Source organism: Brassica napus, chromosome A2, assembly GCF_020379485.1.
Source record: "Brassica napus cultivar Da-Ae chromosome A2, Da-Ae, whole genome shotgun sequence".
Taxonomy (NCBI): domain Eukaryota; kingdom Viridiplantae; phylum Streptophyta; class Magnoliopsida; order Brassicales; family Brassicaceae; genus Brassica; species Brassica napus.
This window is the reverse complement of record NC_063435.1, coordinates 20054763-20081213: the sequence shown is the minus strand read 5'-3', so window position 1 is coordinate 20081213 and position 26451 is coordinate 20054763. Positions and strand designations below refer to the sequence as shown.

Here is a 26451-nt window from a genome sequence, read left to right as displayed (position 1 = left end):
TAGTGAGAGAATTAAAGAGAGTGAAATTGCAGTGATAGTCCTGTAAGTAGATAGGAGTTCTACGGGTACGGGAAGATGTAACTGCTAAAGGCACGTTAACATCAGATGATGACATTGATGGTTCATCAGACGATGTTGTTACGAAAGGTAAATCAACATCATGTTTATCAGGACATTTGAAGAAAGCTTTTGCTGTATCGGAAAGAGAAGAACCAGCAAAAGGAAAGATAGTTTCATGAAACAGAACATGTCTTGAAATGGAGATGCTGTTAGATTCAAGGTCGAGAAGTTATAACCTTTGACACCCGATGGATAACCAATAAAGACGCAAGCTTTAGCACGAGGATCAAATTTGGTACGAGATTTAGAAGAGGTACTCTTATAGCAAAGACATCCAAAGGTTTTCAAATGATCATAAGTAGGGATTTTTGAGGTAAGGATTTGATAAGGAGATTTGTGATCAAGATTAGGATAAGGAAGGCGATTTATGAGAAAGACTGCAGTAAGAATGCAATCTCCCCAAAAAGGAAGAGGAATATGAGATTGAAACATTAAAGCTCTAGCAACATGAGAATGTGCTGATGTTTTCTCTCTACAACCGAGTTTTGTTCAGGTGTTTCTGGACAAGAATGGAAAGAAACAATACCCTTTTGTTTGTAGAGATCAGTGAAAGAAAGTTCAGGAGCATTGTCAGACCTAACAGACTTGACTCTAGTTGAATATTGGTTTTCAATCATGGTTAGGAAATTTGGAAACACAAACAAGACATCAGATTTCAATTTCATGAGATAGACCCAAGTTGCTCTACTGTGATCATCAACGATGGTTAAAAAATATCGAAAACCTTCAGAAGTGGGAACAGAGAACGGACCCCAAACATCAATATGCAATAGATCAAATGGAGCAACACTGGTTGTATTAGAGACAGGAAACATTAAACGTTTTTGTTTAGCTAAATGACAAACATGACAATGATGATTTTCTTTAGATTTTGTGTTTTTCAAATGTAAAAGACTAGACAATGAATCAATTTTAGGAAAAGCAGGATGACCTAGGCGAGCATGCCAAGTTTCAATATCAACAGTGACTGAACAAGCTATCTTATTGTTACCTGAGAAAGTATGAGCAGAAATTAAAGAACCAGACTCCAAGACATATAGATTTGAGATGCGTCTACCCTTGCCAATCATCAATTCCCGTGTAAGATCCTGTATGAAGCATGAAGTAGAAGTAAAGCTAATCATTGATTCAACTTCAGAAGTGAAAGAACTCACACTCAAAGATTAAAACGAAAAGCAGGCACAAACAACACATTCTTTAAAATCACATTATCACTCAAGCAAACAGAACCTATACCAACAATGCTCTCTGATCGTCCAGAAGGAAGAGTGACAAAGTGTCAGAAAGGGGAGTTAGTTGGGAAAAAAGAGAGGATGAATGTGAAACATGATGAGTTGCGCCTGAATCGATTATCCAAGAGTCATCAGGAAGTGGAGCATCTCCAGAGGCAAGCACGAAAGACATGCAAAAAGGAGTAGGTTGATAAAGAGAAAGGAATGTACCAGACTCTTTTGGAGTTGATGATACAGCTGAAGTGGAGGCAACGAAACCCTCTTGCGAAGGGGTGTGTGGAGTAATGCTGTGATTGTGAAGTTGAGTACTAAAGAAGGCAATGAACTGTTGCATCTGATCTGGAGTGAGAGCAACGGGAGAAGTAGCATTTATCTGGCTTCCAACAGGAGTCACAGACTGCTGAGATTGAGAAATCATCTCAGATGTATCGGGAATAGCAACCATGTTCGCAGATGCAGTTTGCTGACCGTTGTGTGGCTTCTGAAACTTTGATTTGAAACCAGGAGGGAAACCGTGCTTCTTATAGCAACGATCCACAACGTGTCCAAAAGCACCACAGTGAGTACAAACAGGTCTTCCTTTCTGATACTGAGAGTTTCCTTGATTGCCTGAGACTTGAAAAGCTGATAACTCAACACCACTTGAAGGAGAAATGCGAGCAGAGCGTTGAGAATCTTCATTGTCCAGAATATTAAAAACTTCAGAGAGAGATGGCAAAGTTTTCTTCATGAGAATCTGACTTCGAACATGATCATAGCTTTCATTAAGCCCCATGAGGAAGTCAATAACTCGATTTGTTTCCCTCTGAGCCAATAGCTCTTCAACTGTAGTCGCAGGAGCTTGAATACTGGACAATTCTTCCCAATACGTCTGCGTCTGAGTATGATAAGAGGATAAATCCATAGTACCTTGACGCAGAGAGGGTTGGTGACGAAGCTTGTACAATCTAGGGAGATTAGACTTGTGAAAGCGAGTATGAAGATCCTTCCACATATCAGCAGCCATAGAGAAGTACAAGATGCTAGTGTAAATCTTCTTAGTAACGCTGTTGAGCAACCAAGATTTCAGCATACTATTGATTCTACACCAGATCTTGTAGTATGGATCTGATAGTTCCGGTTTAGGGATTGAGCCATCAACAAATCCGAGTTTGTTCTTAGCTTCTAAACTAGTGGTCATCGCAACAATCCAAGTTCCATAGTTAGATCCGTCTAAAGATTCCGATACAAGGACTAAACCAGGATGATCTGAGTTCAGCAAGTGATACGGACTATGAAGATTATCGGGAGAATCCGATACCTCAAAAGGACGAGATTGAGCCGGAGCTGGATTGAGAGGACGAAGATCAGCAGCTCGATTCGAAGATCCAGAGCCTTCGGGAGAGAGATCTGCGTTGCGATGATTGTTACGAGGAGAAGTGAGGTCATCCTCAGCCTGAGATGGAGTGGAGGTGCGATACTTCGAGTTACACTTTCGTTTCCCCATGGATGATCAATCGGAGCTTCGATATGAATATAACCGGAGCTGGAGAAGACTGATCGGAGTTATGCAGGAAGACGAGAGAGCTCGAAGAGATGTGATGGAAGATGATGAGTGCGGAAGCGATGGAGATTCCAGAGATCGGAATCAATGATGATGAAGGTGAAGATTGATCGGAAAAACGAAGATCGGAGATTCAGTTACGACGGAATGAAGATACGGTTACGGTGGAGCGTTTTGCTCACCGCTCTGATACCATAATAGATGAAATGTAAAATATCTTCATTAACTTTAATGAATGTACATGTGTTCCTTATATACATGTATGATTAAGATAAGCTAACTGAGCTGACTACACGTCATTAACTTATAACTAAGTATATACACACTCTATTAACAATCTTGTTCGAAGACAAGCTTAGTTTCTCGGTTAAGCCGACCAGATTTTGTGCCATGGTTTGATAAGAAGATTCTGGAATGAAAATGAGGAAATGACGACAGATCCTTTCACTCTATAATAGGCTAGGAGAAATTGGAAAGACAGATTTTTTTTTTCGGCATCTCGTTTTATTAAATGGCCCATGAAGAGCTAAATTAAACACACATTCACAAAAGAGGCATAAAAAGCCCAAACTATAAAACCTAAAAAGAAAAAAGACAAAGTTCAAAACTACATCATGTCCACTGTTACGAAAGTAAAGACACACAGCATATGTGACATTTTTCTTCCTCCACCGGCTGCCGACACTATGATATTCCTGGAAATCGACAGGGACCAAGGCGAATTGGATAACAAATTCCAGAACGGTTGAGCCATAGCCGAACCATCGATGCAAAGCTTGAATCCAGTTGTATCATGAACATGATAACATTAGAGATAGCTTAAATCCATCTAATTCAGATCATCTTTAATGATAGAAATAAGCCTGAAGATGAAGAACCCATAAAAGGGGAATAAGGATAAAGCTATGTAAATTGATAAACGTAACACAATTGAAATTAAAAGAAAACAGAGAATCAAAATCAAATTAAAAGAAAAGAAAAGAAAAGAAAAGAAATAAACAGACAAACTCAAATATAAATCCGGTAAGAACTAGAAAAAATCATCAGAGAGCCACGATGATTTGCTAGTGATGGTGCCGACAAACATGGTGCTAAACAAGCCGCCAGTTTCCAGAGTCGAAGTCCGACAACCGGGAGTCATGAGCCGATGAGAATCCGGTGAATCAATGAAGATACTCATCAACCGTCCCGTTGATTCCTTCCGACAAAAGATGAAGAACTATCTCTCTCTCTAAATTTCATCTCTTTCCTCTGAAAGATTTTTTATAGATAAGAAGAAAAGAGAAAATTTCCTCTCTCTAAAGAGCAGAGAGAGAGCTCTTGTATCCGCTTTTCTTTTGTTTTCTCTTTTTATTTTCCAAAACAATAAGGAAAAAAAAAAAAGTGAAACAACAAAATCACAAAGGTTTCCACTAGACCAACAAAAAACATACAGAAAATGAACTTATAGAAATAAAAGAATTTTTTTTTGGGATCACCAGTCAATTATAATTTGTTATATAATATTCAATTTTTTTTTTAAATAAGAAAAATACTATGATTGCTACCTTTTATCTTCTTTTCTTTTCGACCTTGTTTCCTAACGTTGAAACTATGATTGCATGCATACTTACTATAAGCTATATGCGCAGTCTCTTCATAACTAAACTACATTCCAATACAAAGTTCATCATTCTTCTCATTCTCTTTTTTTCTTTGTTTCTAAAGTATCAACATTTTGAGTTTCAAGTTGTCCTCTTTGTTGGCTATTTTATATGCTTCCTCAAATTCACTGAGTGAAGTGTCGTGCATCTTTCTCAGAAAAAACTCAACCGACTTTTGATTTATCAAGTCGAATCACCTGAGACTTGTAAGTTAGATCAACACTAACCACAAAAACAGTTTTTTACCACTTAATTGATTATTCTCCATTGCAATCTGCAATAACCATTTTAATATTTTAATATTTATATTATAAAACAGATGTAACCTTAAAATTACTGTATTTACTATGTTTTCTTGAGCCAACCACATCTTTCAATTAAAGAATAGACTTAACCTAAATAAACAATATATTGAAAAACACATAACATCAAATTAATATAAAATTCTATAACCAAACCAGGATAAATAATAAAGAAGAGGAAATGAAGAATATGCAAACCAGAGAAACATAACCTACGGATCCAAGGTCGTATCTGTTAGAACTGAAATCAAAATCATATTTGCCGAATCCATTTACAAAATCTGAGAACTCTAAACTTACGACTTTATGGTGAGATATATAACAAACAATAATAAAAATTGATGTTAATTATGTCTCTTTAACGACTTGACGTGATCCAAAAACATCAACTAAAAAAATTGAAAAAAATGATAAAAGAGTAGTGCAACTTACCGATGCAAAATGTAGATCGAACCGTGTATCACACTAAAGGCTTTGAATGGTAACAGCGGATTGAGCGGTGCGGGACAAGCGGATTGGATAGTGCGGTACGGTTTGACTGCGGTTTTTTAAACTGCGGATTATTAGCGGTTAAACAAAAAAAAGCGGTACAAAATAAAATGTGAATGGTAACAAAAAGCAAGTGCGGTACAGAAACAAGAGTGGAATGATAAAAGTAGAATAAGTGGTGCAGATAAAATTTAAATTTAAATATATTTTAATAAAACAAAATATATAATTATTATTAATAAATATATAAAATTTAAATTCTTCTTATTACACCACATAGACAAATATACAATCAAGAATTTAAATTTTCCCACAACATATTTGCAATATCATCCCTTATTCGAGCCATATATTATCCATCTATTGCATTTGTAGCAGTTAATGCTTCCGTGTCGTCTAAATTGTTCTCCGAGTTTGTGTCGTTTATTCCCGTCTCTATCATCACTTCAGCAAAATCTGCATCTGCAATCAAGACTGGGTTTTTTAAACTGCGGATTATTAGCGGTTAAACAAAAAAAGCGGTACAAAATAAAATGTGAATGGTAACAAAAAGCAAGTGCGGTACAGAAACAAGAGTGGAATGATAAAAGTAGAATAAGTGGTGCGGATAAAATTTAAATTTAAATATATTTTAATAAAACAAAATATATAATTATTATTAATAAATATATAAAATTTAAATTCTTCTTATTACACCACATAGACAAATATACAATCAAGAATTTAAATTTTCCCACAACATATTTGCAATATCATCCCTTATTCGAGCCATATATTATCCATCTATTGCATTTGTAGCAGTTAATGCTTCCGTGTCGTCTAAATTGTTCTCCGAGTTTGTGTCGTTTATTCCCGTCTCTATCATCACTTCAGCAAAATCTGCATCTGCAAAATTTAAAATTTTGATAAAATTATGTAGTCCCATAGTAGTCATTATCACTCTTTTTTATATATCAATATCATATCTTGGAAAATCAGAAAGAATCATCCATTTTTTCTTCCAAACCCCAAAAGTCCTCTGGATTACGGAACGTAAAGAAGCATGATGCCGATTGAAGAGTTCTTCTTTATTTCTTGGAGGGGGACCATAGTTAAATTGTGACATATAATACCTCACAACTCTATTATGTGATGACCTATAGGGAGCTAGAAACCCTTGTTTATTGGGATAGCCGGAATCGACAAGAAATTACTTGTTAAGTGGAGGCATAGGAAACTCAGAATCACTTTCTTTTGCCATGGTTAGAACAGCTGTGTCGTGACATAATCTTGGAGCTTCATTCCAAATATAAGTGAATAACATATTGAAGTCACATATTGCCATGATGTTTAATGATACATATCAGGATCAAGCGAAATACCGGTGGATTTCATCAGAAACTTCAACATCTTGTATGATTTTTTGAACTCGTCGAGCTTATTTTTGAAAAACCCGTAAGTTATATTCATGTTAAATGCAAGATTGAATTGTTCAATGATATAATCTCTGCCATGAGTCAGAGTATACTTGTTCATAGAGATTGCATGATCAAACAATTCAATGAGTTTTTTCTCTTGTTCATATGTCCATTTGAATCTGTCTGTGCTCTATAAATTATAATATATATGTTTTAGCTATTATTTTTGCATATATAAAATTAATAATATTTAGAACAAAAACTTACTCTTGTTCTAGTTTCATTAGAAACATTTCGGCCTCTTTGTCTGGAAGAACTTGCACTGCCTCGATGATTAGATGGCATTCTGCATTATTATACAAAACTATTAGTAAAATTTTAAAAACTAAATCATAATTACATAATCATTTTGTTTATCCTAATTGTATTAGTATTAGAATCTATATTTTATTTTATTTATTTTAAAATTATGTGTTTCAATATGGTTACTTATCAAGCATTATCTACAATAAAAATATTTTTATGTAAACACTATCATGTTTTTAACAATACTTCTTATGATAAATTAACTCATAAACATATATAGTTCTCTTAACACATAAGAATCTAGGGTTTGTTAAACAATAAAAAATAATTAATAACAAAAATTATCATTAATTTGCATTATATATTCTACACAACTAAAATTGTTCTTACATTTTTAACTTCAATAAATAAATCTTTACATATATATTAGTTTATATTATGTATATTGCATATATTTATATTTCTAAAATAATAATATTCTATTTTTATAAATGCAAATTATATTAAATATATTTTAATAGAACTTTATATTTAATAAGTTAAAAAAATGAAATGAAAAAAAAACTGAAATGAACAAATTTTCTTACACACGTACTTTCAAATGGTCCAATTTATATTACGTATATTCCATATATTTTATATTTCTTTTCAGTTTTATAAACAAAAATTAGACTAAATATATTTTATACAAATATTAAGTTAATGAAAATTAAATCTAAAAAGAAAAATTTGAAATGAAAAAAAAAATCATGCGCACAAACTTGAAATGGTGTAAGCAATTCATTGCTTCCATGTAGAAATTGATGAACTTAATATAAATGTTTTAAAAAAGTACTTTGAGAAAACAACCACCAACTAGAAAATTAACATTAAAAATTAATATAATATATTTTACGCAATTAAAAATTTCTATAATAATTTAGCTTAAATAATTAAGTTTTGATATATAAATATATAGTAGTTTATATTGTATTATTATTTTTTTAAATAACAGTTTTTGTTTCATATATGAAAATAAGATTAAAATATATATTTTAACCTTAATTATTAATATTTATAAACTAAAAATGTGAAAAAATTGAAATACGTTTAAGATTCATGGGTGTACCTTTCCAAAATTCAAATGTGATTTCAAGGTGCACCTGCAAAAACAAAATGAAATGACAAAAAAAGTGTTCGTGAAATTAAATAAAAAAATAAACTGAAATAAAGAAAACCCCAGATATATTGACATACCTTTGCTCGTTGCTTTGAAGTTGTGTCTGCAAATTTTCCTCTTTCATATCTATTTATATACGTAGAAAATTTCTGAAAGAAGAAAAAAAAATTAAACCACTCAACCACTTAACAAACCACACCTATTTTCCTACTTTTGTGGTTCAGGTACGTATTTTAAAACGCACTCCCTGTTTATTTTTTATTATTTTTAAATTTTAAATCACATTGTTTTGGATAGTTATTAGAGATGAATGGTACCCTGATTTCTGTTCCGCCATGCGTTTTTGTTGTTCTACTCATAACATTCATTACCTAAAGATTACTTGGGAGCTGGTTCCTCTTATCTAAGTTCAAGAGGATTCACAAAACAAAAATTACAATAACCCAATGGCCTTAACGACATTTTTTTTTCTTTTTTTTTGGCGATAGTTACTATTTTTCTTCTTATTTTCAAAAAATGAATGTGAAGTGGCAAATTATAATTGGCCGGTAAACTTACAGACACCTTTGGGACTGAACCTAAGAAAAACTCGAAATAAAATAGTAGGAGTGAAAAAATGTATGTTTTTTTCAAATTTAACAAGAAACTAGATTTTGATCCGCGCTTAGAAAGCGAGGTTTTATTTTTGGACTTAAATAAAAAAATTAAAATGAATGCTATATTCCCTTTTTTCAATTTAATTGTCGTTCTAGAGTAAAATTTTTGTTTCAAAATAAGTCTCATTTTAGAATTTCAATGCAAAATTTATTAACAAAATTTTTATGTTTTTTTTCTATTGGTTGAAATATATTTAGGTGTATATGTAATTATGTTTTTATTTTAGAAATATACAAAATCATATTTTTTTTAATAATCTGTGTGCATAAACCTCGACAATTAAAATGAAACAGAAGGAGTATAAGATAGTATATAAGTCTGGGAATACTTATTCGGAGTCGAGGAACCAAACTGAAAAAATGAAATAAAAAATGAACCGAATTTCATGAATAACCGATCAGATCCTATATCTATGGAACAAAACATTGAAATTGAACCGAGAACAGAATGAGTATCTGAAGTTTTAAAATATAAATTATTTACCTACAAATATATTATATTTAATTTCTAAATAACCAAATATTAAAAAAAAACTATTTATAAACAAATTACCAAAAAAAATTATCCAAATAATTTTTATTCAAAATATAAGCAATGTTCTCAGATCCGATCTAGGCCCGCGGTCAAACCGGTAAATCCAATATAATTCGGATATGCTTATGTTCTTTATATAGAATTCTATTAGATGTTCTACCAACTGATATATTTTCACAAAATTCAGATTTATGAAAATTTATTGATTAAATTTATGATAAAACCCAATAAAATTCCACTAAACCGAGAACCGACACTGGCTGACCCGGTCAAAACCCAGAAAAAAAAAACTTAATATGTTCTTATAAATTGATTTAACTTCTCGTATATTTTACAATAGTACATAAAACTAAATAAACTATTTGATTTGTCATATAAGGTAATGCATTGTATTTATGTTATGTATTTTAATTAATAAGATTTTTAGTGATTATCTAAAGTTACATTTATGAATTTTGAAATTAAAATAGTTACGATTTAGTTTTTCATAAAAAAATAGAACAATGTTATCACACATTTGAACAAAATGTGTTATACCATAAAATAGATATGAGAATGAAAAATTTATTATCGTGATCATGGTTCCCTTTCAAAGTTATTAAACTTTTATACTTTGAATAAGAGTATGATATAAATACACATGATACAAATACACATGAGTTTTTATTATATGGTATATAGCAGTATATATGAATTTATGTTTTCGATATTATAATGTGACGATGTCTGTAAATGGCATAAGATAGAAGAACGTGTTAAAATATATTTAGTTTTGAAATTAAGTAAACCAAACTGAGCACAAATCATAACTGGTCGATTTCAATTATATATTGGATCTTTTATATATTGGATCTATTAAAATTAGGTTTATTAAAAGGCAAAAAATCAAATGATAAATAAAATCATTTATTATGATATATTTAGAGAAAGATAAGGAAAGAGAAAAAAAAAGTTAGTCTAATGAAGGGTTTATATTAGATTTTTAGGATTCCTTCCTTTTTAATAGTATAGATACTAGATTTTGACCCGCGCTTAAAAGCACGGGTTTATTTTTCAAATTAAAAAAATATTTTAAATTAATTTCTATATAAAATAGTGTATAGGTCTAGGCACATTTATATGGAACCATGAACTAAACCACATCAAACTCGAATACACGAAATCAAAATTGAAACGCATTTCATAAATAAATGATCATATCCTATATCTATGGAGCCAAAAATCTAAAACTGAACTGAAAACCAAATACGTACATAAATTTTTAAATAAAAATTATATACCTAAAATTAATAATGTTATGTAGTTTCCAAATAACCAAATATCCTCAAACTACTATTTACAAACCAAATTACATGAAAAATTGAATTATTCAAAAAACCGAATGATCTGATATTTAAACTGAAAACCCAAAAGATCTAATATTTTATCTATAAATCTGAAATTACCTGAAAAAAACAGAATCGAAGCAGAACTGAAGTGGATCCACATTTTTTGGATATTAGTCGGTTCCTAAGTTTACTACCAAACCGAACCAAAACCTCAATAACCCAACTGAATTAAACCAAACCAAATTTTGTAAATACATGAATGGCTCCTAAATTTCTAGAACCAAAACACTAAAAACCCAAATACCCAAACCGAAGCCGACTGTTGGGGATTGATAGTGCATCTACATTTAAATGGTGCGAAGAAAGCATTATGTTTTTACAAATTATTTAACTCCTTTTTATTGGGGGTACACATATAATAAACAGACAAATTGAAATATATCGAGTGATTTATATCTGATCCAGACTCGCGGTTGAACCGATAAACCCTTGATGTATATAATATGGACTGACTTATGTTTTTCATGTAGCATTCTATCAAAGGTTCTTACCAACTGATATGTTTCCACAAAATTCAGATTTAATGAAAACATGTTAATTAAAGATCAGATAAATTAAAAAATTGTTAATTAACATATGAACCGACACCAATTACCCTCCGGTAAAACCCATAAAAACCTGATAACACTTTTTTAAAAAAATCATTAAACTTCTCGTACTCTTTAGTAATGCATAAAACTAAATAAACTATTTGATTTGTCCTTATAAAATCCCGGAAATATCTGATAACACTTTTCAAAAAGTTGATTAACTTCTCATGGTTTATAATAATACATAAAACTAAATAAACTATTTGATTTGTCATATAAAGTAAATGTATATAAAATGAGATTATAGTTTAGAAATATATGAAATAAAGTTTAGGATATATGGTTTAGAAGTTTATGGAATATAGTTTAGGGTATAGGGTTTGATTTATACTGAAAATATGATAAAAATCTCTAGAAAATATGTATTTGAACAAATACATAGATTCAAGAAAGTACATGAAAATGGTGAGAGTCAAATAAGTATATATTATATGGTTCATTTTATAGGGATTTGGTTTGTATTGAAAATATACATAATACCTTGAATATATTTTGTAAGTTCATATATAGATTTTAAAACATACATGGATAACATATCCACTAATTTAATCACGACCAGTAGCATTTTGATTTTTTTTATGTTTGGTTATTTATATAAGTTCAAAAATATGTGCATTTCATATTATTATTTGTTTTGACTTTTTCCTCGCTTAATGAAGTGAATAATAATGCATTCAAAATATTACTATGTGTAAAAGACTATGTTAGATCACTACAAGAAAACATAGCAGTAACAACGGCGTTTTACGACGAAATTATTTCCTCGTAAATTTACATCAACTTTACAACGCAATTACGACGAGACATTATTTCGTCGTAAACTCCATGGTAATTTACGACGAAAGGATTTGTCGTAAAGTCAATGTAAGTTTACGACAAAAGTACGTGGAATGCGAAATAGTTGTAAACGTTACATCGACATTACAACGAATCATGTTATCGTTATATAAAGGTGAAAACGTGTATTGAAAGTGCTTTAACTTACCTAAATTTGTTGTAAACTCGTTGCAAATTTTCCATGTAAAATCCATGTAAAACTTACCATATTTCTCTATATATATGTCATTTCCCACAACTCTCTTCCTCACAACACACAACTCTCTTCCTCACAACACACAACTCTCTTCCTCTCGAACCTGATGGCGTTTAGACTCTGCTCCTCATTCAGCCACCAATTACTATTTCGAAGATGACGATAAGGAACATGAGTCATTCGTCTGTCTGCCAATTCAGTGGAGCGACAAGGAGAAAGTGGAGGGAAGTGCAGTTGGTTTATACTTGAGTGGAACCTCCGACCATCGTCAAAGGTTCCTCTCAAGTACAAACCAGCTGCACTTTCGTCCACTTTCTCCTTGTCGTTCCACTGAATTGGCAGACAGACGAACGACACAGGTTCCTTATCGTCGTCTTAGAAATAGTAAATGGTGGGTTAACAACGCAATTACGACGAAACCAACGAAACCATATTTCGTCGTAAACGCCATGTAATATTACGACGCATGTACGTCGAAAAGAAAACTTTACATCGACATTACAACGAATCATGTTACCGTTATATTTAGGTGAAAAACTTATCGAAGTTCGTTGTAAAGTCGTTGTAAAAAACCATGTAAAATCCATGTAAAAGTTTCCTTGTAAAATCGTTGTTATATTTCAACTACCCAACTCGAAAATTTCTCTATATATATGTCATTTCCCACAGCTCTCTTCCTCACAACACACAACACACAACTCTCTTCCTCACAAGACCCAAACGGAAAAAAAAAAATTTTTTAAAAAAATAGAAGAAAAATGGTCGGTGGCGGTAGTATTTACGAGTTGCGAAGTTGGATGTATTTGCACAAAGATTCCGACGGGAGAGTGACGAATGCATTTCTGAACGGGCTAGAGACATTCATGCACCAGGCGGGCTGTACACCGATCACGCAGGAAAGCGGTAAGATGTTCTGCCCCTGTTCAAAATGCAAGAATTCGAAATTTGCACGTAGTGAAACTGTATGGAATCATTTAGTAAACAGAGGATTTACACCACAGTACTGCATTTGGTATCAACATGGAGAGGGTTATGGGGGAAATGAAGCTAGTAGTAGTAATGCTAATTTTGAGGATGCTAATTTTGAGGATGCTCATCATAATGAAGAACCGAATCATGTGCATAATGAATATAATTATCATCAAGAGGAGCAGATGGTAGATCATGATAGGGTTCAAGATATGATTAGTGATGCATTTTTAGAAACAACTACAACAATAGCTGATGGAACTGGAAATGTAGAAGAACCTAATTTGGATGCAAAAAGGTTTTATGAAATGCTAGATGCTGCAAATCAACCAATCTACACTGGTTGTAGAGAACGGATCATAATTTACCTGAGAATTGCATGGATGCATGGGCGGAGTTGTTTAAAGAGTATTTGCCAGAAGACAACGTGTCTGCTGAATCTTATTATGAGATTCAGAAATTGGTTTATAGTCTTGGGTTACCCTCGGAGATGATTGATGTTTGCGTCGACAACTGCATGATCTACTGGAAGGAAGATGACAAGTTAGAAGAGTGTCGATTCTGCAAAAAACCACGATTCAAACTGCAAGGCCGTGGGAGGAATAGGGTACCGTACCAAAGGATGTGGTACCTACCAATTACAGACAGATTGAAAAGATTATATCAATCTGAGAGGACTGCTGCGTCGATGAGGTGGCATGCCGAACATGTCCAGAGAGATGGTGAGGTTGCACATCCATCAGACGCAAGAGCGTGGAAACATTTCAACAAGGTACACGGAGATTTTGCTACAAATATTCGGAATGTCTATCTTGGGTTATGCACCGATGGATTTAGTCCATTTGGAATGTCTGGTAGACAATATTCTTTGTGGCCAGTCATTCTTACGCCGTATAATTTACCGCCGGATATGTGCATGGAACAAGAATTTCTATTTTTGACCATATTAATCCCATGGCCGAAGCATCCAAAACGGTCTCTTGATGTTTTTCTTCAACCGTTGATAGAAGAGCTAAAGCAATTGTGGTCAGAAGGGGTGAGGACGTACGATTGTTCCTTGAAAAACAATTTTACGATGCGAGCAGTTCTGATGTGGCCGATAAGTGATTTCCCTGCTTATGGGATGTTGTCTGGCTGGACAACACATGGAAGATTATCTTGTCTGTATTGTCTTGGATCCACGGATGCTTTTCAACTGAAGAATGGTAGGAAGAGTTATTGGTTTGATTGTCATCGTCGCTTTCTTCCACTTGCCCATCCGTACAGAAGAAATAAGACATTGTTTCGACACAAAAAAATTGTCAGAGACAGTCCTCCTCCATATCTCACCGGCAAGCAGATCGAAGCGGACATTGATTATTACGGAGCTCAGGAAACAGTTAAGGTTGGAGGAAATTGGCATGTTCCTGGGAATATGCTTGATGGGTATGGTGTATCTCACAATTGGCATAAGAAGAGTATATTTTGGGAGCTACCTTATTGGAAGGATCTTCTCTTACGCCACAATCTGGATGTCATGCATATCGAGAAGAACTTTTTTTAGAACATCATGAATACATTACTTAACGTCCCTGGGAAGACAAAAGATAACAAAAAGTCAAGGATTGACTTACTTGATATTTGCTCAAGAAGTGAGTTACATATCAAGAGCAATGGAAACGTTCATGTTCCCATCTTCCGGTTGTCATCAGCAGCCAAAACAACCTTGTTTGACTGGGTTGCATCGGAAGTTAAGTTTCCTGATAGTTATGTTTCAAATATGTCAAGATGTATTGAACGAGGTCAAAAGTTCTCCGGAATGAAAAGTCATGATTATCATGTGTTTATGCAACGACTGCTTCCATTTGCTTTTGCCGAGCTCCTTCCAGCAAATGTCCACGAAGCACTTGCAGGTAATTGTAAATTTATATATATACATATGTTATGAAATGTTATTAATTTGATTCCTTTTAAAATATACAGCCATCGGAGCATTTTTCAGAGATCTTAGCACACGTACGTTCAAAGAAGAAGTCATCGAACAACTTCATCAGAACATTCCGATCATATTGTGCAACCTGGAGAAGATATTTCTTCCTTCATTTTTTGACGTCATGGAGCATCTAGTTGTCCACCTACCGTATGAAGCATTGCTTCGTGGACCTGTTCACAACGGATGGATGTATCCGTATGAGCGACAGATGAAACATTTGAAGGGGAAAGCAAGAAATCTTGCAAAGGTAGAGGGTTCAATAGTTGCGGGGAGTTTGACAGCCGAAACATCTAACTTCACATCATACTACTTTGCTCCAACTGTTCGTACGAGAAAAAGAGTTCCTAGGAGATATGATGATGGTGGAGTACCGACATCATATCCAATTGATGGTGTTCCTGACATTTTCTGCAAAATTGGACGGTTTGGTGGTAAAACGAAAGAAGTATGGTGGTCATGTGAAGAAGATAAACATAGTGCCCACACTTATATTCTGCTCAACAGCGAGGATGCAATGACCCGTTACTTTGAAAGGTAAATATTTTTGTGAATGATAATTATATGAATTGAAGTTAATTATGTATGATTTGATTATTTGTTCAATTTGCAGGATGTTTGTATCTCAAGTTGAAGAAGCAATACCAGGAATATCTGCAACTGATGTGGATACACGTAAAGATAAGCACTTTGTCAAGTGGTTAAAATCACAAGTAATATATCTCATACTATTATATTAATTAAGTAAGTGTTTAAGAATATATATATGCTTTTTGCAGGTTGATTATGACGATCCTTATTATCCCGTATGGTTTCACGAATTGGTTCAAGGTCCAGTTGCAAAGGTCACCACATCACCAATGTATTTCACACGAGGATTTACCTTTCACACATACGAATATGGGAGACATCGGGCAACGAGTAACTACGGAATATGTGTGAAAGGTGAAACAGACTTTTACGGGATATTGCAGGAGATTATTGAAGTAGAATTTCCGGAGTTATTGAAGCTAAAATGCGTCCTCTTCAAATGTGAATGGTTCGATCCTGTTGTGAACCGAGGGATTCGGTATAACAAATTTGGTGTTGTGGATGTCAATTTTGGGAGAAGATACAACAAATTTGAGCCTTTCATTTTAGCTTCACAAGCCGAGCAAGTTAGCTTCCTTCCTTATCCTCGGCTTCGAACTTCCGGGATAAACTGGGTAACTGCTATCAAAATTACACCTCGTGGATGCATTGTCGTTGGAGAAGAACCGCCCTTGCAAGAAGAAGATGCTATCACTGAAGTTGAGGTACCAGAACAACCAACTGATGAAATTCTTTTGATCGACCCGCAAAACTTTCAATATGAAGATATTCCCGAAGATGCGACAGATGAAGCACGTGAAGACGAGTTCGATAGAAGCGACGATGATGATTGTAATGATAGTGATGAGAACGAAAACGATTTAGAGTGATGTAATAGTGATGAGAACGAAAACGATTTAGAGTGATGTAATATATGTATCAAATGTTGGATTTCTCTATTGTAAAATTTTCTAAAAGAAAGAGTAAGAAGTAGTATGAAATAAGATATGATGTTAGATGATATGTGACTTTGGGGTTTAGGGATTTCATTCTCGGTGTTTAGGGTTAAGCGTCGTAAAATCGATGTAAAAATAACACGGAAGACGTAATTTCGTCGTAAATGGAAAAACGCGGGCCTGGTAATTTCGTCGTAAATCGAAAAACACGGGCCTGGTAATTTCGTCGTAAATGGAAAAACGCGGGCCTGGTAAATTCGTCGTAAATGGAAAAACGCGGGCCTGGTAAATTCGTCGTAAATTTACGTCGCTTTTACGACGAATCCTAATCTATAAAAGGAGACGCCGAGAGCGAGGCTGCCTCGCTCATTCCTCCCAAATTCCTTTGCTCTCTCTAAGGTAAACTCTCTCTTCTCTCTTTTTTTTTTTTTTTAAATTAGTTTAGGTGATTAGTTAGGTAGCGGAATTAGTTTAGGTGATTAGTTAGGTAACGGAATTAGTTTAGGTGATTAGTTAGGTAACGGAATAATATTTTAATTATGTCATAATTGATTAAATTTATTTTAATTATTTTTAGATGGCTCCTAGAAGAAAATCAGCAGCACCTAGTTATAGAGATTTGTTTGGCGACAATGGTTCCGGTACATCTTCTTCCGGTCCATCGTCTTCCGGTCCATCATCCTCCACCGCAGTTCCAGACTCTCAGCCTTCTCAGAGAGTTGCTTGGAGTCCTCCTCCACCGATGCCTCCACCGCAGATGCCTCCACCTCCTCCTCCAGCGGCTGCACCTCAGCCTATCCCAGAAGGTGCAGTTCATCCGGATCTGCGTGTGCCTTCATATGCCCCATTCGCGAGATATACGGTGGAGGATTTGCTTGCCCAGCCTGGACAGGAGGGTTTGGATGTTCTAGACCCCGATAAACCCCCAGAAACTTATTGGTAAGTTATAAATTTTTATTACATTAAAATTTAAATTATTTTTATTTTCTAACGGTTAAATTGTTTTCCTTTCAGGTTTGGGGCTAACAACCGTGTTGGCCGGAGCGTTTCGAAAACGATTAAGGGTTACTACGACGGGGCATATCCGAACTGGAGCAAGACTCCAAATCACGTTAAGATCACTTGGTTTAAAATGTTTGCGGTAAGATTTTTAAATTTAATTAAATTTTCATTTTTAAATATGTATTTTTTTAAATATTATTATTAATTGTAATTTCTTCAAAATTTTAATTTGTTTCAGCAAAAGTGGCATTGGTCTTTGGGAATCACCGAGATGGTGAAGGCGAAATTTGTTGCAAAAGCAAAGGTCCGCCTCTGCAACACAGTCTCTGATTGGAAGGACAAGTGGGAGCTCGACGGGTATGAGGGAAAGCCCACTGAGCTCACGAAGGATGTGTGGGATGGCCTCATCGCCTATTGGAAGCACCCCTCTTCGATCAAAAAGGCCAATTCGTGCTCGGCTTCTCGAAGAACGAAGGATAAAGATGGTAATTTGCCCATGCTTCACAGAACCGGCCAAAAACCACATGCATGCATCCATCTAGAAGTTGTAAGTTTTGTTTTAAATATTTATTTTAAAATATTCAATTAATATAATTTTTAATAATTTTTTTTTTGTAGTTGGAGAAGACGGGAGTCTTACCATCTCTGTCTGACCTATTCAAGATGACTCACGCCACATCCGACGGAGTTTTTGTGGATCCTGCATCTGAGAAACTCGCTCAAGCAGTGGCTACTCGGATTGAAGAACGGGAGACGCAACTAACTCAGGAGTCTCCCGATGGATTACCCGTCACATTGTCCACCGAAGAAGCGGACAGAATCTTCGAAGATGTAGTACAACTAAAAATTTGTGTTTACATTATTATTAATAACTATATTAATATATGTTTTAATTTTATAGCTGGCTCCTAGAAAGAAGGGACGAATAGTCGGTATAGGCTCTGTTAACGAAGTTGCAAGGGCAACTTCGTCATACACTTCGAGACGGGATGAAGAGACTTCTCAGATGAAAGCTCGAATGGATAGCCAGCAGGTTCGTTTAGACTCTCTTGAGGATTTGCTAGACGTGATGGCCGTGGGAAATCCGCTTATGCAGAGAATGTTGAGTGACAGACGAGCCGCTCTTGGGTTGCCAGTACGAGATCCCCAAGAGTCCGATCCAACCCGTCAACAGCCGAGCAACCCTACCGACTACTTCGATGATATGTAGTTTTTTTTAATATTTCGGTTTGTATTATGAATTTAAATATTATGACTTTTAAATGCTTTTTTAATATATGTTTTTTATTTTCATATTTTGTTTTAAAATTAAAATAATTTAAAATTCCGAATTTTAAATAAATTCAAATATATATTATAAAATTAAATATATTTGAGGTTAAAAAATATTCAAAATCTATATTATAAAACGAAACGTCGATGTAAACTCGACGTAAATATTTACGACTGATTACCGTCGAAACATTTACGTGGAGTTTACATCGAAATATTTACGAGGGTTTTACATCGAAATGTTTACGTGTTCGTTACAACGAAAATATTTACGTCTGCTTTACATTGAATCCATTACGTTGAGTTTACCACGAATTATTACGTCTCGTTTACGACGAAACTATGGTCTGCGCTTTACGAGGAATATATTTCGTCGTAAAGTTAACAAGTCATTTACGACGAAACTTCGGTTACGACGGGCGTTTTATGACGAAACGTGTTTCGAGGTTATTTCATCGTAACACCCCGTTTATGACGAAGGTACAACGTATATTGCCCTCCTAAAAAATATGTTTTCTTGTAGTGGATGCAAATATATCGGTGATATAATGATGATAGGCAGTTGGGTTGTTCCCTATTAATAATACTGATAATTTTGATTAATTAATGTAAGTATAAAATAAGACGTATTATTTTTTTAGTGAATATGTCCAACAACCTTGTTTAAGTAGATTTTTTAGAATTCCTTCCATTTTAATAGTATAGATAAGAAAAAAATAATTATCATTTGTGAATGGTGACTCTTTTTTTTATGAAAAAAAAATCTTTTTTTTTATTCTTGATCATTGGTCGGAGCCAAAAAAGTTTAGCCCTGATTGACTTTATATTTTCGGTTTTGCAGGATTTAAAAATCTATGCAATTTCATTTTCAATTAGGCCATTTAATTTCTAATCATTCTAAAATGGTTAAGCATGAAGTACATGGAAAATGAGGAATAAGTTGTTATTTAAAATAATAAAAAAATTCCTCATGTTACGAACCAAGGGGACTACAGAGAAGATTATTTGGATGGAAGCAGTAAAGCAACTACAAATAATAATTACTATTATTGAAGAATTTTTTGTTTTGGATGCTATGGAAATGCAACCCTAATTTCACCACAAAGAGGTGAAAGACAATTATTCCATAATTATTCTTCCATTGAAGACACTCATTCACTATTAGAATATGAAGCAATAGCCTTACGACCGCCATCCTTGAGAATTGAGATGTCAGATGTACAAACTAAAGTCTAAACCAGCAATTTTTGAAGAGGATGCCAACGTATTGTCTGATACCCTTAAGTCTGTTGGAATAGAGAAACCCCAAGACAATTAAACTAGTACTATCAAGCCAATAATAAGGTGTGATGTGATTTGATGCCTCAGTTACCACTCATGTGATAGACATCTGCACCTTAACTTGTTCATGTGAGAATAAGTTTTTTCATGTACATAGGAAGTTTTTTGCGGAAGTAGATCGTTTAGAAAAGACTTCTAGGATAAGTATGTAATATAGGGGGACTTCATATCTGTTACCTGTTTTGCTACGGAACAAACTTCATTACTGGTAAAAAAAGAGAAAAATAAAAGAAAGAAAAGGTCGGTCAAAGGATAGAGCGCAAGAGAAAACGCAAAACAATTTGACACTTGTTATTTTAGTGACATGTGTCAAATACGTGCCGCCAGCTGTGTTTACTGGCCCTATAAATTTGCAATGTAGACATATGCGAAAGATGAGAACGACGAGACTTCGAAAATTTCAGACAAAACAAAAATATTTTCAAAAAGCTAAATTGAGAAGAAAATTGTTTCTCTGATTGATGAATATGGCGGCTATGCAACTGTCGAGCACAGCTTCTTGCGGTCTCTTTAGAGCTTTCCCTGAGAGCCGAGCTCCTCCCAGAACTCCTGCGGTGGTGATTGGTCGGAAACACTCTCGTGTCATTTTTGCTTCATCGGTCAATAACCATTCTAAGGTAATTATTACATATACACATATAAAACAAATCGATGCATCATCGGTGACTAGTTAATGATTCCCATTTTCTATACGATTTTTTTTCACAGAATTTTTCTATATCTTAAGTTGTGTGATATGTAATTTTCTATAAATTTTGTATGTAAATATATATTGGGAATTTAAGGAAATTTTTTAAAAAGTGTAAGAGTATCAGTGTTATTTTAAATATATGGTTTACACAAACAATTAGGTTAACTTGTGTCACAAGGAATGAAGGTTTTATTTTTTGAATAAGGCTTTACTTGCAAGAAATCAAGTTGAAGATACTTTAACGGCTAATCAGTAGTTATGATTTTATTCCCCCTTCGTTTATCAGACATATCTTTGAGTTCTCCTTATTAACACAAGGTGAAACTTGAAACTTGAAACTTGAAAGAAGTGATTGTTCTGTTTTTACAGGGAAGAAACGATCCAGTAGAGAAAGCAAGAGACTCAAGGGCTGATTTGGCAAATGATTCAAGGAAATGGAGAGAAGAATCTGGCGAAGACTTAGAGGCTTGCAAAGAGCAAGCTAAGGACAAAGCTTATGATATGAAAGACAAGACTAAGGACAAAGCTTATGATGTGAAAGAGAAGACGAGAGGTTATGCGGAAGAGACTAAGGATAAAGTGAATGAAGGAGCGAGTAGAGCAGCTGATAAAGCTTACGAGACGAAAGAGAAGGCCAAGGACAAAGCTTATGATGTGAAAGAGAAGACGAAAGATAAAGCGGAAGAGACAAAAGATAGAGCCAAGGAATATGCAGAGGATTCAAAGGAGAAATCAGAGGATTTGGCTCAGGGGTTTAAGGAAAAGGCCCAAGATGTTGGGGAAAAGACTATGGAGACAGTGAAAGATGCGTGGGAGACGGCTAAGAGCACAGCTCAGAAGGTCACAGAGGCAGTGGTTGGGTCCGGTGAGGAGGCGGATAGGGAACGGCATGATGTTGACAAGGGCGTGGAAGATTTGTCGAAAAAAGCTAAGGAAAATTGGAAAGACGATGATGATGATCTAAAGGGGTTCTAAGATCATCAATATATATATATATATATATAGATATACACTAGTCAAAAGTGTTCCTCTTTGTGTTTGAAGTTTTCTGTTTCAGAACTTTGACAGTTTCAGATTTTTACAGTCGCTTTCCTAGGTTTGAGATTGATCTGTGAAGAATATCATGTGATCGTCAAAGACTTAAGTCTAAATCTTACTTAATAGATTAAGGAGTCATGAATAAGAGATAATAATCTTCGACTGTTGATACATGTTTACTTCACTTTGACTGTTGATACATTTTTACTTCACACTCAAGTAAAGAAACTTCAAGTGTGGTTAGTTCTGTTGGTTTTGGTTCCAGATTTAAGAGAAAATATATACCTCTAAATTGTTGAATTTTTCTATTTTATTGTCCTAAATTGTCTATGACTACCTAAATTTCAGAATTGGCCGTGCCGCCTTGGTTCTGTAAAACTCTATTTTGCTCAGTTTAGGACTAACATTTCACGTTTGTTTTCGCCGTCTCGTGCTGGAGACATGTTTTTAGAAGCGTGAGAACTTCCTAATTTAAGTTGAGGGCATAGAGGAATGTGTATGCAATAAAAAAAATATTTTGTTATAATAAAAATAACGGCAGGCTTTAATTGTTGTGTACGCAAAGATTATATGTATAAAGAAATCGAAACAAAAAACTATTTTTGACATTGAAAGCTTCAGTCTCACTTATCTCCAAAAGAAACGGACAAATTTTTGCAAGAGACCAGCTCGCGAATTTGCAATTTGATTTGATTGTCACGTGTCCAAAGTTGTTAAGACTGGTCAGTTAAACCGGTGGATAACTAACTGATTTGTTTCAGTTTGTATCACCGGTTATCTCGGTTCAATTCTTGGAGGAAAACTATCAATAAAACACACATTGTTATGGTTTACTTCTCGTATTTATACATTTCAATAAACCAAAGGGATGAACCCAATCTCTTTGGCCGGACCTATTCAAATAACACCAAAACCAGATCGTGTTATGTATTTAAAGGAGGGACGTGAACAGATGATCTCTCTAAGCAAAATAAAAAATGGGTGTACTTGAAAACCTCTGGGACGACGTCGTGGCTGGTCCTCAACCTGAAGCCCGTGGCCGTGGCCATCTCAGGCGAATCTCCACCGGTTTGACTAGCCTGAACAATACGAAAGGTAAACTGAAACATTTAAAAATTTGAGTATCATATTATGTTGTTCTCTAATTCTCTTGGTAAACAATACTACCGGTTTAACTAGCTTGAACAATACACTTAAATATACAATGATTCTTAGAAGCAACAATGGTGGGCGGATCAGCGTCTCTACCAGCGAGTCCGACTACCCCGGCCACACCAGGATCTGGCCGGAAAGTGGATGTGTGGAGAAGTGTATTTCATCCAGCAAGTAATGTGACCACAAGGGAGATTGGTGCTAATGTCTTTGATAAACCTTCTCATCCTAATTCTCCCACGGTTTATGACTGGTAAGTAAATATAGTAACACTTCATAAAAAAAAATTCAGTTTGTTAGTGATCTTGATTTCTTTGTAACAAAGAATTAACATTGCAATCTTTGGTAGATATTCCATAATACAGTTGGTTTCGGTTTGATTACGTACAAACATGACAGATTGTGGACCTTGTGGTTGTTATGTTGTTGCATGACAGGTTGTACAGCAGCGAAACCAGGAGCAAGCACCGTTAAAGCGTGCTGTCATCGACGGATCGTCAAATTAAAATAAGTCAAGATCTCATAAAATTAAGTGGTTACTATTATTTCAAGATGATTAATAATCAGTTAAGTTGGCTGTATTATCGGTGTTAAAATGAATTACTAGCTTCTGATTTGCTTTGAAAAACGCGGGACTGCGGGATTGTTTTGTGTCGACAAAAATAATTATTAAGGAATGTTTTTTTTTTATAATTTATAATTTAATATATATCAATATTATTAATTCAGGATCATCCTTATCTTTTGCCCCTACAACTACCTGGAATATTACTTTTTTTTGCCACTGGACTTACATTAAAAAAAAAAACAATTTTTGTATAACTGTATCCATTAGAAACCACGATTTATTTTCTAAGCTAAACAGTTACGTTTTCCTGGTCATTGGATATATAAAATTTAAAACAGAGCCCATTAAATATCTGAACAAACCCAATATATGTTTTTTCTCATTCATGGCAACAAATATATATGTTTTCAAACGAAAAAATAATTACAATATTTTTTATAAAAGAAAATACACCATTTGAATAAATAAATAAATAATACAAAATATATTATAAATAATTAAAATAATTGGAGTTAAGATAATTAGATGAAACTTCTATTCTATTAAATTAAAACAAAAAATATACCCGGAATCTAGTTTTATGTTTAAATTTGTGTAATCATTTAATTAGTTGTTTATAGGTGTACTAAATCTTAGAATGTAAAGAGAATTCTTATGCGCACCGTGCCATATTTAAGTTTAGATCTATAAATCATTGTAATGAGAATAATTTATTAGAAGCGTCAGTTTTACTAAATAACTAGGTGTTTGCCCGCACATACGGACATAATCATCTTAAGAATACTTATTATTTTATGTTTTATTAATACTAAAATCAGCATAATAAAACTCTAATTAGTGAACATGTTGAAGGAAAAAAAATTATGGTGAATTCTTTGTTCCTCAAAATTTATACCAATTATGTCGAAATTTTAATCAAATTATTGAAAAATAGATTCCATTTTTTTCCTTCTAAATTCCCCATGGAGGAATGAATTTATAAGAAACATTATTTTCCCTATGCAATTTTGATAAGGAACAAATTGAACAATTTTTTTTTTTGCAATTTCTCAAATGAAATTTTATTTTTTATTTTGTTCATTTTTTTTATTGTTTTAGTGGTCAACTGAAGCTATAGTGTTTCACGGATTAAACTTAAACATGTTTAAAGTAAAAGCAAGAAAAATTGTTTTGAACTCAGTCACAAGTTAAATTACTATTTATGATTTTAAATAGTTAAATCAAACATCAAATTATTTACATATGTCAAAAAACGTTCAGCAAACTATGTACTTATTATTATGTTAACAAATTTACAACACTCATATATTAGAAATAGCTTAGAAATATCTTTATATAAATATTTTTGTTTGTCTAATATTTAATTATAAATTGTTTTATATTTTAATTTTTAACTTTATAATAAAAATATTGTTCTCAGATAGCAACATAATATATATAAAAACTCTCTTAATTTTTAAATGTATTTTCACAATTTTATTATATTAGTTTATAATTAATTTAATATAACATGTAAATTTAATATTATTAAAAAAATTAAGTATTTATTTATATATTTATTAGAATCCTAAGTGATTCCAAAAACCCTACCCGACCCACCTCTCAACTCTAAACCTAAGTCTAGATTAATAACTCTTAGGGGTATAAATATTTTATACCCTTTATTAAAAGTGAAAGTAAAAGTGGTTAGTGTAAATATGAAAAGTGATACTATGAATGTGGTATTTGCGAAAATTTCCCAAAAACAATCACATATCCCAATTGGTTTGTACTCAAAAAGTCTCTTAATTTTTTTGAAGTTTTGGAAAAAAAAATATTATACAATTCCATAACTTTACTTGATCTATCTTATACTTTTAAGGTTTGTTAACTTATTTGTCCACATGATTTTTGGAAAGTATATATGAAATGTATATTTACGAAATTGAAGATTTTATTGTAACCGGCAATGTCATATAAACATAAATAAGTAATACAAATAAGGTAATTGTATTAATTATGTGGTACAACTAATATTTTTTTTTATTTCACTACCAAAGTACCAAAGTACAACTATGCACAAACTGATACAACTGAAAAACTAGTACAACTATGTATCGTTGGTATAACTAGAAAACTGGTACAACTACTTGTTATTTATTTAGTATTACTTTAAATGTTCATAACGTTTTAAATGTGTATCATGTTTTAAACATTGTGGTTGAACACTAACATCGAGTAGTTGTACTAGTTGTACCATTCATACATATCATTATCACTTTTCATTATTTGTTTATGCAAATATCTTTTTAATCAAAAGTATTATGATATACTGAGTGGACCTTGTTAATTTAAAAAATATAAGAATAAAAATCTATTTGAAATCATATATGAAAATACAACAAAAACATTGATATGCCATCTTTTCATTTCAAAAATACATCAGGTTATTTTTGTATATGTGTTTACAAGTTGCATCAGGTTATTTTTGTATATGTTTACAATTTGTCTAATCTTATCTTATTTTTATTTCCATGTGAAGAAAAAGACT

General features: G+C 33.3%; 3 protein-coding genes across 3 annotated transcripts; 2 read left to right on the top strand and 1 right to left on the bottom strand.

Annotated features, from left to right (window-relative positions):
* Positions 1-1173: 1173 nt before the first annotated feature.
* Positions 1174-3117, bottom strand: LOC125584508. Its single transcript, XM_048753092.1, has 2 exons — positions 1357-3117; positions 1174-1236 (listed from the first exon to the last, which is right to left on the bottom strand). The coding sequence occupies exons 1-2, from the start codon at positions 2836-2838 to the stop codon at positions 1174-1176; spliced, it is 1545 nt and encodes a 514-aa protein (XP_048609049.1). The 5' UTR covers positions 2839-3117.
* A 17718-nt stretch (positions 3118-20835) lies between these two features.
* On the top strand, positions 20836-22367 carry BNAA02G22630D (uncharacterized protein ECU03_1610). The gene is made up of 2 exons (XM_013848573.2): positions 20836-21089; positions 21533-22367. The coding sequence occupies exons 1-2, from the start codon at positions 20934-20936 to the stop codon at positions 22136-22138; spliced, it is 762 nt and encodes a 253-aa protein (XP_013704027.1). The 5' UTR covers positions 20836-20933; the 3' UTR covers positions 22139-22367.
* Positions 22368-23145: 778 nt separating this feature from the next.
* On the top strand, positions 23146-24087 carry LOC125588284 (dormancy-associated protein homolog 2-like). Its single transcript, XM_048759562.1, has 3 exons — positions 23146-23296; positions 23417-23606; positions 23791-24087. Exons 1-3 carry the CDS (start codon positions 23179-23181, stop codon positions 23825-23827), a joined length of 345 nt encoding a protein of 114 aa, XP_048615519.1. The 5' UTR covers positions 23146-23178; the 3' UTR covers positions 23828-24087.
* Positions 24088-26451: the final 2364 nt, after the last annotated feature.

What these genes read in the sequence shown, in the direction of transcription:
- LOC125584508 (XM_048753092.1), bottom strand. Translation starts at nt 2,838, where the DNA reads ATGGGGAAACGAAAGTGTAACTCGAAGTATCGCACCTCCACTCCATCT. An exon ending in ACGATCAGAGAGCATTGTTG is followed by an intron (nt 1,237 to 1,356) that starts GTATAGGTTCTG and finishes ATCAATGATTAG; the next exon opens with CTTTACTTCTACTTCATGCT.
- BNAA02G22630D (XM_013848573.2), top strand. Translation starts at nt 20,934, where the DNA reads ATGAATATGGCGGCTATGCAACTGTCGAGCACAGCTTCTTGCGGTCTC. An exon ending in CGGTCAATAACCATTCTAAG is followed by an intron (nt 21,090 to 21,532) that starts GTAATTATTACA and finishes CTGTTTTTACAG; the next exon opens with GGAAGAAACGATCCAGTAGA.
- LOC125588284 (XM_048759562.1), top strand. Translation starts at nt 23,179, where the DNA reads ATGGGTGTACTTGAAAACCTCTGGGACGACGTCGTGGCTGGTCCTCAA. An exon ending in TAGCCTGAACAATACGAAAG is followed by an intron (nt 23,297 to 23,416) that starts GTAAACTGAAAC and finishes AATGATTCTTAG; the next exon opens with AAGCAACAATGGTGGGCGGA. An exon ending in TCTCCCACGGTTTATGACTG is followed by an intron (nt 23,607 to 23,790) that starts GTAAGTAAATAT and finishes GTTGCATGACAG; the next exon opens with GTTGTACAGCAGCGAAACCA.